The sequence below is a fragment of the Theropithecus gelada genome, chromosome 11 (assembly GCF_003255815.1).
Source record: "Theropithecus gelada isolate Dixy chromosome 11, Tgel_1.0, whole genome shotgun sequence".
NCBI classification, from domain to species: domain Eukaryota; kingdom Metazoa; phylum Chordata; class Mammalia; order Primates; family Cercopithecidae; genus Theropithecus; species Theropithecus gelada.
The window spans coordinates 112,393,102-112,408,209 of record NC_037679.1 but is presented as its reverse complement, the minus strand read 5'-3'; the positions used below and the strand labels follow the sequence as shown (position 1 = coordinate 112,408,209).

Below are 15,108 nucleotides of genomic sequence, written 5' to 3'. Positions count from 1 at the left end.
ACATCAGAATTAATCCAACGAAGAAGATTTGAAACATCTATTATGGTTGCTGATAATAATTTTTTATATTGATTAGGTCTGGGAAATAAAAATTAATAACTTAAAAAAATTTGTATCACCATATCTTTCTAAAACAGCAGAGGGAAAAACATATGTTATAAAAATATTAACATTACAATATATGTGCTGATTTTTTGAAAGTCCCAAATTTTATCATTTGATTCTGAAGCAAGACTAGCCATGTGAAAAATGGTTGATTTTTAAAAAATATTTTTTCCTTAATACCATAGAACATCATGTAATTGATTTTATCAAGTATTCCGAATATTAATATTTTCCAAGACTTATGGTTAAATGAACACTTCATTTTGCAATGATCGTTAGTTCTGAGAGAATATCTGAACTTATAATTGACCTAGTTTTCTGAAAAATATCACCTTAAAGTTACTAAATATTTCTTCTTGACAAGAAAAGGTCAGTAAGTCAGTTACCTTGTATAATTTTACTTTAGCCAGAATTCCATGAATTACATTCTTTCTAAATGACAGTATTAATCCAAATCATTTTGAATTACTAATTCCAAAGAAATCAGTTGGTCAGAAAAGAAAAAGTAATTGAGACTGGTCATGCCTATACCTTTTCATTATAAATGACCCCGCTGACAAGTTCAGCATGAGTCCTGTTTTGAAAGCCATTTCTACAATTTTACTTTTCAGTTCTGCTTTCAGCAGTCATGATTTATATTGAACTATGTCCATTTTAGAATAAAATGTCTTGATTTCCTCATTATGCCATATACTCCCAAATATTTACTTCTAAGAATGTTTTATTGAAATGATAGGCTTATTACTCACAATTGATACACTTACTCTTTTGGAAACAGTGGAAGACAAGTCCAAGCCAGTAAATTTGCATTGTTGGTTGCACAGGCAATCCCAAATAGTTTTACAGTGAGCATGGATTCCCTTGGAAGTGACTTTATTTCAAGGGGAAAATTGATCCTAAGAACAAAAGAAAGAAGTAGCATTACCTACCCAATTGTACTGATATTTTAATGAAAATGTTCTTATACTGTACTGGTCTGGGACAAAGATATTTAACTATTTGAATTGAGGCTGCCTCTTGAAATTTTTTGTTTAATCTGTAAAAATGAAAATTCAACAGAAATATGTAGAATAGTGAGCTTTTGTTAACTGATGAAACTTATTCTTGATCATGTTGACATGTAGGTGTATTTTTAAAAGTTACAATAACTTGAACATTTATTCTTAATCTGTTGCAAGCACAGATGAAAAACAGACTTAGAAAGACACTGTGTTGGGGAGTTGGAGGAGGCAGGAAATAACTCAAAATGATTCTGAAAGATTAAGCTATAATGAGGTGGAGATTTGGAAAAGAATATTCCAGAAAGAGGAAAAAGCACAGACAGGGGCATATATGGATGAACGACTAGGTGTGTCTGATAAATGGTGAACAGTTCATTGTGGCTAGAACAAAAGATGAAGTCAAGTTGACAGGGGAAATTATGGAGGATGTAATTAGAAAGATAAGTGGTTGCCAGAATGCTTAAGAGCTCTACATGCCAGGCAAAAGAATTTGAACTTTTCCCTAAAGTCAAAAATAAATATTTGAAAGAGCCAAAGTGTAGAGAGTTTTTTGTCATTTTAAATGTGGACCATTCTGGATCATGATGAGGTCCTAGGAATTTGTGGGATGGTCACTGAAATGTAACACATATACAGTCTCTGGATATGATAAGGTCAAGACACTCTGAACTCAGATACTGGATGGATTATAGATACTAGCAAATTAAATTGGCTAAGGATAGACACAAGGTTTTTGATGGTGAGAAAAACTCGAGTTTGGGTTGAAGGCATCAATATATATAAGGAAGTGTCCAGAAGGTCATAAATACTACTATAAGACTGGGTGGGGTATACATAGGTGGCATGATTGTTTGAGAAGGGGCTTTTGACAGAAAGTTGAGATTGTGATCTGACATCACTAATAGGGGCAGGGAGACATGGACCTTTCATTCTTTTCTGGAGTCCTCTGAATTGTATAGAATTATATGATCAGGAAATGAAAGAAATTTTTTTCTTTCAATTTTCTCAGGAGATCAAGAGATGAAAGAAATGTTTTTTTCCTAGGAGCTGAGATGGGGAGATATGTTTACTAGTAGGTGAGAATGCTAAAGAGGAATGAGAAAATTGGAATAAACTTTGGCAGACAAGGCCAGAGTCATGGGAGATAAATCACTGATGAATGGGAAGGATACAGAGGAGACCTGAAGAGTGACTGAGCAGCTTTATGGGATGATACCTGATGGCCATGAGGTGTGAGGGAAATACACAGAATCTACTGGCCTTGTCATTCCTGGTTGAACTATGATGTTAAATTGTTTGAGCAGTAGGTGATTATTAGAGTACCAATGATGACCAAAGCCTATTGTCCAACTGAAAGGTGCTGACTGAGGTTCACCCAGCTGAGGCCTCAGGTAATATTAAGCATCTTCTCACACTAGGAATTGGCTTTCTAATCTGGAGACTGGGGAGCAGTTTTTACCCTGGGTTTCAAATCAAACATTGGTGACTCCTTTTTTTCAGTGCCTGTACAGCATCCAACCTTGGGGATAAGGAGAAGTTAAGTCAATGACCATAATTGAATTTGAAGAAGTACATCTCTCTCTCCTTCTCATGGTGTCCACTGAGATAATCAAATCCAGATCCAGCATGGTCATAGAGCAGTGAGCAGGATGAAAGACAGAAGAGCTATTTTAGAAGTAAAAAGCGGCCGGGCGCGGTGGCTCAAGCCTGTAATCCCAGCACTTTGGGAGGCCGAGACGGGCGGATCATGAGGTCAGGAGATCGAGACCATCCTGGCTAACAGGGTGAAACCCCGTCTCTACTAAAAAATACAAAAAGCTAGCCGGGCGAGGTGGCGGGCGCCTGTAGTCTCAGCTACTCCGGAGGCTGAGGCAGGAGAATGGCGTGAACCCGGGAGGCGGAGCTTGCAGTGAGCTGAGATCCCGCCACTGCACTCCAGCCTGGGCGACAGAGTGAGACTCCATCTCAATTAAAAAAAAAAAAAAAGAAGAAGTAAAAAGCATAACTAATGTCTGATTGTTGGCAACCAGTGAAATAAGACAATAAAGAATTAAAGATGAATTCTAGTTTCTAGATTACAACAGATATTTTTGTTTTTTTTAATTTTTATATTTTTATTTCCAGAATTTCTTTTTTTAGCGTTTATTTTAGGTTGGGGGTACCTATGAAGGTTTGTTACATAGGTAAACATATGCCATGGTGTTTGTTGTACATATTATTTCATCATCCAAGCATTAAACCCAGTATTCAATAGTTATCTTTTCTTCTCCTCTCCCTCTCCCGACCATCCCCCCTCAAGTAGATCCCAGTGTCTGTTCTTTCCTTCTGTGTGTTCATAAGTTCTTTTTTTTATTGTTATTATACTTTAAGTTCTAGGGTACATGTGCACAATATGCAAGTTTGTTACATATGTATACACGTGCCATGTTGGTGTGCTGCACCCATTAACTCATCATTTACTTTAGGTATATCCCCTAACACTATCCCTCCCCCCACCCCCCACCCCATGACAGGCCCCAGTGTGTGATGTTCCCCACCCTGTGACCAGGTGTTCTAATTGTTCAGTTTCCACCTATGAGTGAGAACAGGCAGTGTTTGGTTTTTTGTCCTTGCGATAGTTTGCTCAGAATGATGGTTTCCAGCTTCATCCATGTCCCTATAAAGGACATGAACTCATCCTTTTTAATGGCTGCATAGTATTCCATGGTGTATATGTGCCACATTTTCTTTTTTTTTTTCCGCAATAGAAAATGCATTTTTATTCCATATTTTAAAAATATAGACTCTCTAGCAACTTATAAATTTCTATTATAATAATAAATTGATACTTTGAGCCAAGAAAACGATATAACCAAAAATTCATTTGTACCCTTTGTTTAGGGGTGTTTTACATTTATGCATAATTTTGCTTTTATAAAAGATGATTGTTACAATCAGGTATACAACTACTTGGTTATGCCTAAGTTCTGTCTCTTAAAATATGTTATTTTAGAGAATCCATTTAATCATCTTATTCTTCAATTTTCTCCAAACAGTGCTAGAAGTACAATTTGATGGACAGAATAAACAAAATTGTTTTCCATCACACCCAGATCATACTGATATCTACAGTATAGTCCTGGCTACAAGGGAGCTCAACTCTAACTCGTGATGTGGGCCTAGTTTAGAAAGTAACGACGAGGTGGTAACTAATGATAGTGCTAGTTGTTATCAAAAATTAACAACTTTAGGTATTTTTGTTTTGGGTTTTTGCGGTTTAGGTGCATCCAAAATTTCTTCATAGTCTGCACTCATTCCCTTTGCCCAGCGACCAACTGTGACCATTCGGTCTGAATTCTGCCTTTCAGGGCAATCTTTCTTTAAATGTTCCACAAAGAGTCACAAAGCTTGCAGCTGCCACCATCAGCATAGAGTCCTTCGGGATTATCCGGACAAGATCTAGACAGCTGCCCCATTTCTCCACAAACAAAACATTTTGCAAAAGGAAATTCGCCAAGAGCCGGGTCTACCTTAGCCTTACACTTGGTTATTTCGTGTTCTGTGGACCCACACCTGTAACATATCCCAGTGCCCATGTCTTGATTTTCAAGGGCAGCAGGGCAATCTGCAATTCCATGACCAGGTTTTCTACAATGGAAACACACCATTGAATTTTTCTTTGCCGCCTGTCTTTTTAATCTTCCTTCCCGTCGACTGTCTTTCTTTAAAACAACTGCAATTTCTTCCCTTACTTCCTCACTGTCTGTTGCTACAATTTGCCCATTGTGAACCATTTGTGAATTCTGTCTTAGGTATTCTATGAATCCATTCACATCTTCATTTAAGTACTCCTTTTTCTTTTTGTTCTTTTTATGTTTTGCTTGGGGTGCATCATTTTTGAGGGATAGCCTATTGGCTTCACGTTGTTTACGCTTTGGTAGGTTTTGGTTTGTTCCCTCAAAGGACCCCTTCTTCATGTCCTCCCATGATGTTGCAGGCAAGGGTCTCTTGTTACATGTGGTACTAACTCGGGCCCACCTGGTCATAATTTCATCAGAAGTACCTCACTGCGCTGCCGCGCAGCTTCTTACCGCGCACGAATCCCCCAGAGCAGTCGAGTTCCACATTTTCTTAATCCAGTCTATCATTGATGGATATTTGGGTTAGTTCCAAGTCTTTGCTATTGTGAATAGTGCCGCAATAAACATACATGTGCATGTGTCTTTATAGCAGCATGATTTATAATCCTTTGGGTATATACCCGGCAATGGGATGGCTGGGTCAAATGGTATTTCTAGTTTTAGATCCTTGAGGAATCGCCACACTGTCTTCCACAATGGTTGAACTAGTTTACAGTCCCACTAACAGTGTAAAAGTGCTCCTATTTCTCCACATCCTCTCCAGCACCTCCAACAGATATTTTTAACTGATAGGGAACACAGAAGAAAGAGGAAATTGGGATGGGAATAATTAGTACAGTTTAGGGTATGATGTTATTGAGTTAATGATAATTGTGAGATGCCAATACATAAACTGTCTGTGGAGAGGATGGGTCCAAGTTTAGATTTGGATGTCTACGCTCAAAAAATGACCTTATTGACTAAGATGCATTTAATCTTTCTAAGTAATGCATTTAACCTTTCTAAGTCTTACTTTTCCTTTTTCACAAAATGGAACTGCTATTATATAACACAATATATGGCAAATTGTAGGTTGTATACCAGCATTATATTCATTTATTCAATCAGTATTATAATAATTTATATCAGCCATTGTGCATTTAGTACACTGGTTTGTAAAAAACACATTCCTTGTAGAAGGATGAAATGTAAGTTGATACGATTTGGCTTTGTGTCCCCACCCAAATCTCATCTTGAATTGTAATCTCCAGGTGTTGAGAGAGGGACCTGGGGGGAGGTGATTGGATCACAGGAGCGGTTTCCCCCATGTTGTTCTCATGATAGTGAGTGAGTTCTTAGAGATCCGATGGTTTTCTTAGTGGCAGTTTCTCTTGCTGTCTCTCTTTTCTTGCCACCTGGTGAAGAAGGTGCTTTCTTCTCCTATCCCTTCTGCCATGATTTTAAGTTTCCTGAGGCCTCCCCAGCCATGCGTAACTGTGAGTCAAATAAACATCTGTCCTTTATAAATTATTCACTCTCAGCCAGGGGCGGTGGCTCATGTCTGTAATCCCAGCACTCCCGCCAAGACAGGCAGATCACTTGAGGTCGGGAGTTCGAGACCAGCCTGACCAACATGGAGAAACCCTGTCTCTACTAAAAATACAAAATTACCGAGGCATGGTGGCGCATGCCTGTAATCCCAGCTACTTGGGGGGCTGAGGCAGGAGAATTGCTTGAACCCGTGAGGCAAAGGTTGCAGTGAGCTGAGATCATGCCATTGCAGTCTAGCCTGGGCAACAAAGAGTGAAACTCCATCTCAAAAAAAAAAAAAAAAAAAATTACCCAGTCTCTTCTAGTATCTTTATGACAGTGTGAGAACTGACAAATACATAAGTCTATCTAGACTTAATGGAGAAAAATAAAGAAAAGATTAGAGTGAGAAGAATCTTCTATTGTTAAGATTGTCAAATTTTAGATTAAAATATTAAATTGGATACCTACATGTTTAGGTATCCAAAACTAAAAATGCTCTCTTTCTTTTCTTTCAAATTCTTTTATACTTGTCATATTCATTTAAGGTAATATGGACATATTTCTCAGCTTAAAAGAAGCTCTGAAACTTGACATAAAATGCTGATGATCCTGTGGAATGCACAGCAATTTCTTTAATGTTCTTTCTTTCACCTATAATTGACTTTTTATTCAGCTTTCATATTTCTGTGCAAGGAAGAAAACTGTAATTTCACTTTATTTCTCACATGATCTAGAATGTTCCTTTTTTCCCATTAAGTCTGGCTTCTTCATGTATAACTTCACTTGTTAGTGAGGTTTTTTTTATATATAACAAGAATGAAAGAAATTATATAAGTTATAGTGGATAGTTACTGCCAATCTCCATTCTGTCATTTTTATTAATAAAAATAAATTCCTTTAGGATAAGAATAAGTGCTTCCCAAGTAGTTATTTATTCATTCTTTAATACCTATGAAGTTTTAAAGCCAGAATAATCTCACCTTCACTGAAAATTTTTTTAACTTTTGTATAGCTACTTAAAAATCAAAGGAATAAACTTTCAGACAAAAAAACAAAAAAAGAGACAATCTGTAAGTGGAAACAGATTTTTTTTTTTTAAACCAAGGAACAGGTGTCGATCTCAAGTTTTAACCACGTTTGCCTCACTACACTATTTAAGAATGAGCAATCACTACAATTTTTCTTAAAATCGTTTTATTGTATATGAAATAGTTTTGCTAAAACCAGAGTAAGCTTCTGAGAGTGAAAAATGAGAGATTTTGAAAGCTACACCTTTATTTATTTATTTATTTAATTTTATTTTATTTTTTAATTTATTTTTATTTTTTGAGACAGAATCTCACTTTGTTGCCCAGGCTGGAGTGCAGTGGTGCGATCTCAGCTCATTGCAAACCCTGCCTCCAGTGTTCAAGCAATTCTCCTGCCCTGACCTCCCAAGTAGCCGGGATTACAGGTGCAGGCCACCATGCCCGGCTAATGTTTGTATTTTTAGTAGAGACAGGGTTTCGCCATGTTGGCCAGGCTGGTCTCGAACTCCTGACCTCAAATGATCCACCTCCCAAAGTGCTGGGATCACAGGAGTGAGCCACTGCACCTGGCTGAAAGTTACATTGTTTAGAACTCTCCTATTAATACTGAAACAAAATGAAAACACTAAACAGTAGACCATTGCAAGTACTTTTCACTGAGTGAAATGGGGAGCTAGTTCAGGATTTTTAGACAGAAGAATGGCATGCCTTGACTGATATTTTAAAGAGATGACTTTAGCTGTTGTGCAAGAACTATGAAGGTGTAAGAGAAGCAGGGAGACCATTATAAAGCTATTGTGGTATAGAGTGGAGAGATGATGGTTGTTTAGACCATTGAAGGTGATGAGAACATACTCTGGATATGTTTTGAGAAGAGTGCCATTAAGATTTTCTGAACATAGGGTCTGAAATGAGATTCAGGCTAAGGATTTTGATCTAAACAACTAGAATTAGAATTGATCATCCAGAGTGGCCATCCATGGTTGGAGTGGTTTGAAATGTAAGATCATAAATTTAGTTTAGGATATATTGATTCTGTAAGTGTGGAGTTTGTGACTGATGCCTGGGTTGGTGATATAAATTTGGGAGCTGTTGACATTTAAATTGTATTTAAAGGTATACAACTATAAGAGAAAAGTGAGGGAATAATGACGCATACAACAGAGAAGAGAGTTAAGGGCTAAGATCAGAATCAGTCTGGGAGAAGAAAGGGACATGGAGAACAAATGGCCAGTGAGGTAAGAGTCAGCCATGTGGAAAGCAAATTTTAAGATGGAGGGTGAGATCAACAGTGCCAAAAGCTTCTGATAGGTCGTGTAAGATGAAGATGGAGAAACAAACATTGGATTCAGCCATGAAGTTTACTGGTGACAATTTCAGTGGAGTAGAAGTGATGAAAGCCTGATTGGAGTATGTTATAGAGCTGAGAAAAAAAAAACTTGAATAAAGTGAATATAGACAGTTATTCGGAAGGTGTCACTACAAAGCAGAGAAAAGAAATGGGGTAGCTGCTGGCAGGAAGATGGAGTAGAATAGAGGTTGTTATTATTTTATTTCTTAACTTAAAACTTGAATACTATTCATGGGATGTAAATACTCGTCGAGATTTTATATGTTGTAAGAAAAAGTATGTAAGTCATAGTGAAACCATCAGCTTAGGAGTCCCAGTGGGTCTAAATGCTAGCTCTGACACTTTCTGTTTGTGGGAACCGGTCCAACTTAATCAGTAAGTGTCAGAACTAGCATTCAAATTTTTTTCTTTGAAATTGAGCTTAGAATTAGATTTTTATCTTGAATTATCTATATGACGGCATAAGTGTGTTGAAAATAAATCTGATGTTTTAAAACTACCAGAAATTACTTTTAATTAAATCAGAAGAATAATTTTAGGGATTGAGCAGATTAACAGTTTATTTATTTATTTATTTATTTATTTATTTATTTATTTTTTTTAGACTTGCTCTGAAGCCCAGGGTGGAGTGATTTCGGCTCACTGCAACTTCTGCCTCCTGGGTTCGAGCAAGTCTCCTACCTTAGCCTCCCATGTGGCTAGGATTACAAGTGTGAGCCATCATGCCCAGCTAATTTTTATATTTTTAGTACAGATGAAGTTTCACCATGTTGGCCAGACTGGTTTCAAACTTCTGACCTCAAGTGATCCATCTGCCTCAGCCTCCCAAAGTGTTGGGATTATAGGCATGAGCTGCCGCACCTGGCTTGGTTAATAACTTTTTAAAGGAGTCACTTGTTATACAAAATTTATTAATTTGCCCAATAACACTTATGGGACTCTTTGTCTGGTGCTGTTTTAGCTGATGGCGACTAAATCAATTTTTTTTTTTAAAAACAATCTTTGTATCATTTGGTAGGAGCATATATAAATCTACACAAACAATAGGTACCATAAGAGAAATTTACAGGTTACACGAAGCAAGGGAAGAAAAGATGGACAATTTTGCCCAATGATACAGGAAGGGTTTACACAGGCAGTAATAGATGCATCTTGAAAGATAATTACGTATTTCCCAGATGGGCGAGTGGAACACTGTGTTCCTGACGCATGGAGGATCCCTGGCAGAGGCCTGACTTCTCAGTTCATAGTTAGGGTAAGTAGATCAGATGCAAAGAATGACTGGTGGATAGTCAAGGGATAGTTAGGGTAAGTAGATAAGATGCCAATGACTGGTGGATAGCAAGAACAGGGAATGGGGTTAATTCTAGAGGTAAAGATGCAGATATAGGTAGGGGCCACACCACAAAAGGCCTTGTGTGCTTTGCTAAATGATTTGTACTTTGCCTTATAAGAATTGGAGAGCTACTGAAAAATTTTACAAGCAGAGTTGATTCTATGAAAGAAAAAGGGATATTATTATTGAATGTCAGGTCTTTGGTCAAAGGAATAAAGAACCTTACCCAAAGAAGGGGAGATAGAGATTGTCATGGTCCTATAAGAAGGCAGATTTAGCTTGGAATGGGAGGGGCCATGAAGTATGTGAGAATTGAAGGTCACGTGCCATGTTTCAGGATACAGTCTCCATTGATTGTGGTAAGAGTAAGAGTAGAATAGATGGTGCGATCTAACATCATCCTCTTCTACAAATTCTGACACGTATTTATTAATGGAAAAGCATCATACTGGGATTCAAATTATCTTTTAAGAAAGCCAGATCATCTGAAAGAGCTGAGGGGAAGAAGGCTGGGGAATTTTCTTCTGCTTGAGGTGAGAAGAATATTGATCTGAGTGAAGCAATAGAGACTGCAGGGAAATGACTGGCAGAGCAGTGAGGAAATGCAGCAGTAACCATGGAAAGGCTGTGAATGAGGCTGATGAGCCATCTGGGGATCTGAGTAAAGGGAGGGCTTAAGTTGGGTGCAGAGAGCAAAAAAGTGGAGAAAGACAGTGATAATGTTAGGAAGGTACTTTATCTTCTTGATTTAACAAATCTTTACAGAAGAAGGAAGTGGGAGTCAGTCACCCCAAATTAAGCTTACACATATATAGATGTTTATTGTCAAAAAACTTGATTGTTTAAATAAATTTGTACTTCAGTGACAAAATTGAGAAAATGGAGATTACCCACATTATCAGGAGGGCTATCTTTTCTTTGTTATACCTGGACTCCCTCCACCCCTGCCTCAAAGAGAGCATATTCCTGATATGCACAGTGTGTGAATGATTAATAAGTCTTCTTCTTTTTTCAATTTCCCTTTTTTCTCAGTTCAATAATGTGAATTGGACACTTGTCTAGGTTTCTAAATGGACTTTTAATCAGTTGAATTGAACAGTCAGTTATCTGTTATCCCTAGCATATTTATCACACCACTGAATCAAATCAACTGGCAGCATATCTTTTAATCACATCCTTTGCTTTTTAAAAAAAGAGGGAAAAAGCTGACCTTTATTAGATAAATAATCCAGACAGAGTAAAGATTAAACTTACGTTTCATTCCAATTGACCAAGAAAAAAAATAACTTCTTGACTGGAATATTTCTGTAGTTTCTCACTTGGCACAGCTTCTTTCCAGCATATGTAAGCCAACAGGTAAAAGAAAATGCTTTGTAGCTAAAAAGAAACAACATCAATTCAATATGCTTAGTAGTTTAAATAAACCAGCTTTCTATATGGGTCAATTATTTTTGTAGTCAAAAGTCAAATGATAAAGTGATGTTTGCTTGCATAAAGCATGCTTTAAAAATTGCTTTCAGAATTTATGCTGGGTATGTCAACAAGACTGTGGAATAGGAGGCCCTAAGACCTTCCTTTATTCATGGAGAGCAAACTTCAACAATATGTTGACTGATTCCTTTTGTAAGAAAACCAGAAACCAGTTAAGAGGCTCCTGTATCCCAGGTGAATTCAAAACCAGCCACGTCAAAGTTGGTAGAAAAATTTGTGGCACTCACTTACCAGAGCCTCTTCCCTGGCACAGGGTGGCATGATCAGAAAGAAACTCTCAACTTCTGGCTTCCCATCAAGGAGGGAAAGAGAATATGGGAACATACATCTAACACTTAGACTTAGTACCATCAAGGCTACCCAAGGAACTAGCTTTTGTCTTTCCTGGATATAAATGCTGACAGGAAATGTCACCAGTTTAGGGGCCACTGAAAACAAAGATGATGGTTTTTACTAGCACATACTTGCTATTGCTTCTCTCCATAACTCAGCATAGAATGATTTTTTTAAAAACTGCAATTTATGGCTTCTCCTTGGGTAGGAAAAGAGTTGATTTGTGTGTCTATCATTCCAGTTTTGGGGCTACTATCAGAAGGACTAGTTTCTGTCTTGTCTGTCTTGGAGCACTGACAGGACCCTGCATACCCTAGAGGCCTGGAGACTGTTGAGAACAAAAAAAAGTTGGGCGGCTTCTTATTGTTCCAGATGTCCTATGATACATTGGACAAAGCCTGTATACCTTGTCAGCCTCTCCCTGGTCAGGGAAAATGATGGGGAATAAAGGAGCATATGTCCAACACTCCAGCTTTTAAAGAGTTTGCCTGAGGGACTGGTTTCTGTCTTATCCAACTAGAAGCACTGACGGGATGCAGCATACTTTAGAAGCACAGTCCTGAAAACAAAATAATCTGATCACCTCACAGAAATTCCAGAGAACCTGCAGTACCACAGACAGACACCAGAAGAAGCAAGAAAACATAAGCTCCAAGAGACAGAAACCAGCAAAATCCCTGTAATTGCGAATTTATAAGTACAAGCAGAGTGAAGACGCACTCATATAAAAAGTTTGGAAGGCACCCAGAATCTCTAGCCAGGCTTATTTTTGAAGCTTTTTTTTTTTTTTTTTCAGTGTGAAGCCAGACCTTAAAGACTGAGAGAGTTAGCTGTTTTTTCAAATGCACAGATCTCAACACAAGGTCATAAGGCACACAGAGAAACAGGGAATCATGACCTAGCCAAAGAAATAAAGGAACAAAACAAACCAATTCTAAGAAAATAAAGATATATAAATTACATGACAAATAATTCAAAATAACCATCATAAAGATACTCAATGAAAAATTATGGATGAATAAAATGAGAATACCAACAAAGATATAGAAAATATTATAAAAATAACCAAATAGAAATTTTGGAGCTAAAGGATCCAATAGCTGAGTTGAAAAATGTACTAAAGAGATTCTGAGGCAGACTTCATAAAGCAGAGGAGATAATCAGTGAACTTGAAGACAGGTTATTTGAAATTATCCAGCCAGAGAAGCCAAAAATGAAAACAACAACAACAACAACAACAACAAAAACCCCACAATGAACTGAAGAAAGCCAAAGGGAATAATAGGCACCATCAAGCAGGCCAATATATCAATGTATCATTATGGGATTTTCAGAAAGAGAAAAAAGAAAAAAAAAGAGGGAGGAAAGCTCATTTGAAAAAGTAGTGGTCAAAAACTTCCTAAATTTGGGGAAGAAAATGAACATCCGGATTCAGGAAGCCCGCTGGATGCCAACTATGAAGAACCCCAAAAAGAACCCCAAAAAGACCCCACAGGGACATATTAGAATCAAATTATAAAAAGTCAAAGAAAAAAGACAATTTCACAAGCAGCTAGAGAAAGTGACTAATCATGTATAAGAGAACATTCATAAGATTATTAGTGTATTTTACAGCAGAAACTTTGTAAGCCAGAAGGGAGAGAAATAATATATTCAATATGCTGAAAGAAAAACAAAACTGTCATTAAAGAATACTATATTTGATAAAATCATCCTTTAAAAACGATGAAAGAGAAATACTTTATGAGATGGATAAAAGCTGAGGGAGTTCCTCACTACAAGGCCTGCTTTATAAGAAATGCTAAACACTGTCCTTCAAATTGAAGTGAAACAATGCTATAGAGAAACACAAAAGCATCTAAAAATATAAAACTCACTGGAAAAGGTAAATATATAGACAAATACGCAATACTGTAATGGTGCTAAATAAATTACTTTTAACTCTGGTATAGCATTTAAAAGATAAAAGTACAAAAATAGCTACAACAATATATTAATGGAGATGTAATATAAAAAGATGTAATTTGTAACATCAATAACATAAAGTGTGGTGGGAGGAGAAATAAAAGCACAGAGTTTTCATATATGATTGAATTTAAGTTAACAGCTTAAAGAAGGTTGTTATAAATACAAGATATTTTGTATTAGACTCATGGTGAACACAAAATGAAACCTGTGGAAGATACACAAAAAATAAACAAGAAAAAAATCAAAACATGTCACTACCAAAAAAATCCAAGCAAGTCATTACCAAAAAAAAAAGAAAAAAAAAAAAAAAAAAATTCTATGAACTCTATGAACACTAAAAAACACAACCAGAGAGGCAAAGACAAAGAAGCTACAAGACAGAAAACAATTGACAAAGTGGTAATAGTATAAGTCCTTTACTATCGATTACTTTAAAAGCAAATAGATTAAATTCCCCAATCAAAAGACATTATCCATTTAACCAACAGCATGGCTAAATGGACAAAAAGTATGTAAGATCCAACTAGATGCTACTCACAAAAGCCTCAATTTAGATTTAAGGACACAAATAGGTCAAAAATGAAAGGATAAAATAGCTATTCTATGCAAATAGTAACCAAGGGGAGCAGCGGTGGCTACGCTTACACCACGAAAGCCAAGTGTAAGTAAAAAACTGTAACAAGAGAAAAAGAAGGAAATTATATAATGACAAAAAGGTAATTGACCAGGAAGATACAAGAATTTTAAATATATCTGCACCCAACATCAGAACACCCAATATATAAAGCAATATCTGAATCCAACATATAATGCATTGACAGAGCTGAAGGAACAGACAGCAATACAATAATACTAGACATCATAACCCACTTTTAATAAGTAGAACATCCAGATAGAGGGTAAGAACAGAGGATTAGAACAACACTATAGACCAAATGGACCTAACAGATATATACAGAACATTCTACTCAGCAGGAGCAGAATACATATTCTTCTGAAGCAAACAGGAAACACCCTCCAGGGTAGATGACATATTAGGTCACAAAACAAATCTCAACAAATTTAAGAAAATTGAAATAATATCAACTAGCTTTTCTGACCACAAGAGAATGAAATTCAAAATCAATAGCAGAAAGAAATCTGGAAAATTCACAAATAGGTGGAAATTAAACAACACACTCTGGCAAAACCGACGGTTCAAAGAAGAAATCAAAAGGGCAATTACAAAACATCTCAGAATTGGCAGTGCTTACAGCTTCAGCTTGAGGAGAGTATCCTGCCCAGGTGCAGTGGCTGCCATTGAGATCCACCTGAGATCTTTTGCCTCCAGCCTTTCAGCACTCCCAGGCTGCAGCTCCTGCAT

At 36.9% G+C, this 15,108-nt stretch overlaps 1 protein-coding gene and 1 pseudogene across 4 annotated transcripts in view; both read right to left on the bottom strand.

Annotated features, from left to right (window-relative positions):
* PIK3C2G (phosphatidylinositol-4-phosphate 3-kinase catalytic subunit type 2 gamma) overlaps positions 1 to 15,108 on the bottom strand; it is a 394,884-nt gene that overhangs the window by 295,657 nt on the left and 84,119 nt on the right. For 2 of the 3 annotated variants that reach the window (XM_025401956.1, XM_025401958.1), the window contains exons 11-12: positions 11,208 to 11,330; positions 870 to 1,001 (exon numbers count right to left, since the gene is read on the bottom strand). In XM_025401956.1, coding sequence (XP_025257741.1) covers positions 870 to 1,001; positions 11,208 to 11,330 — 255 coding nt within the window. The remainder of the gene's footprint in view (positions 1 to 869; positions 1,002 to 11,207; positions 11,331 to 15,108) is intronic. The other variant, XM_025401957.1, reaches the window with a different exon arrangement.
* Positions 4,317 to 5,200, bottom strand: LOC112634472 (annotated as a pseudogene). Its single transcript, XR_003121778.1, has one exon. The product of XR_003121778.1 is annotated as a zinc finger CCHC domain-containing protein 9 pseudogene (transcript).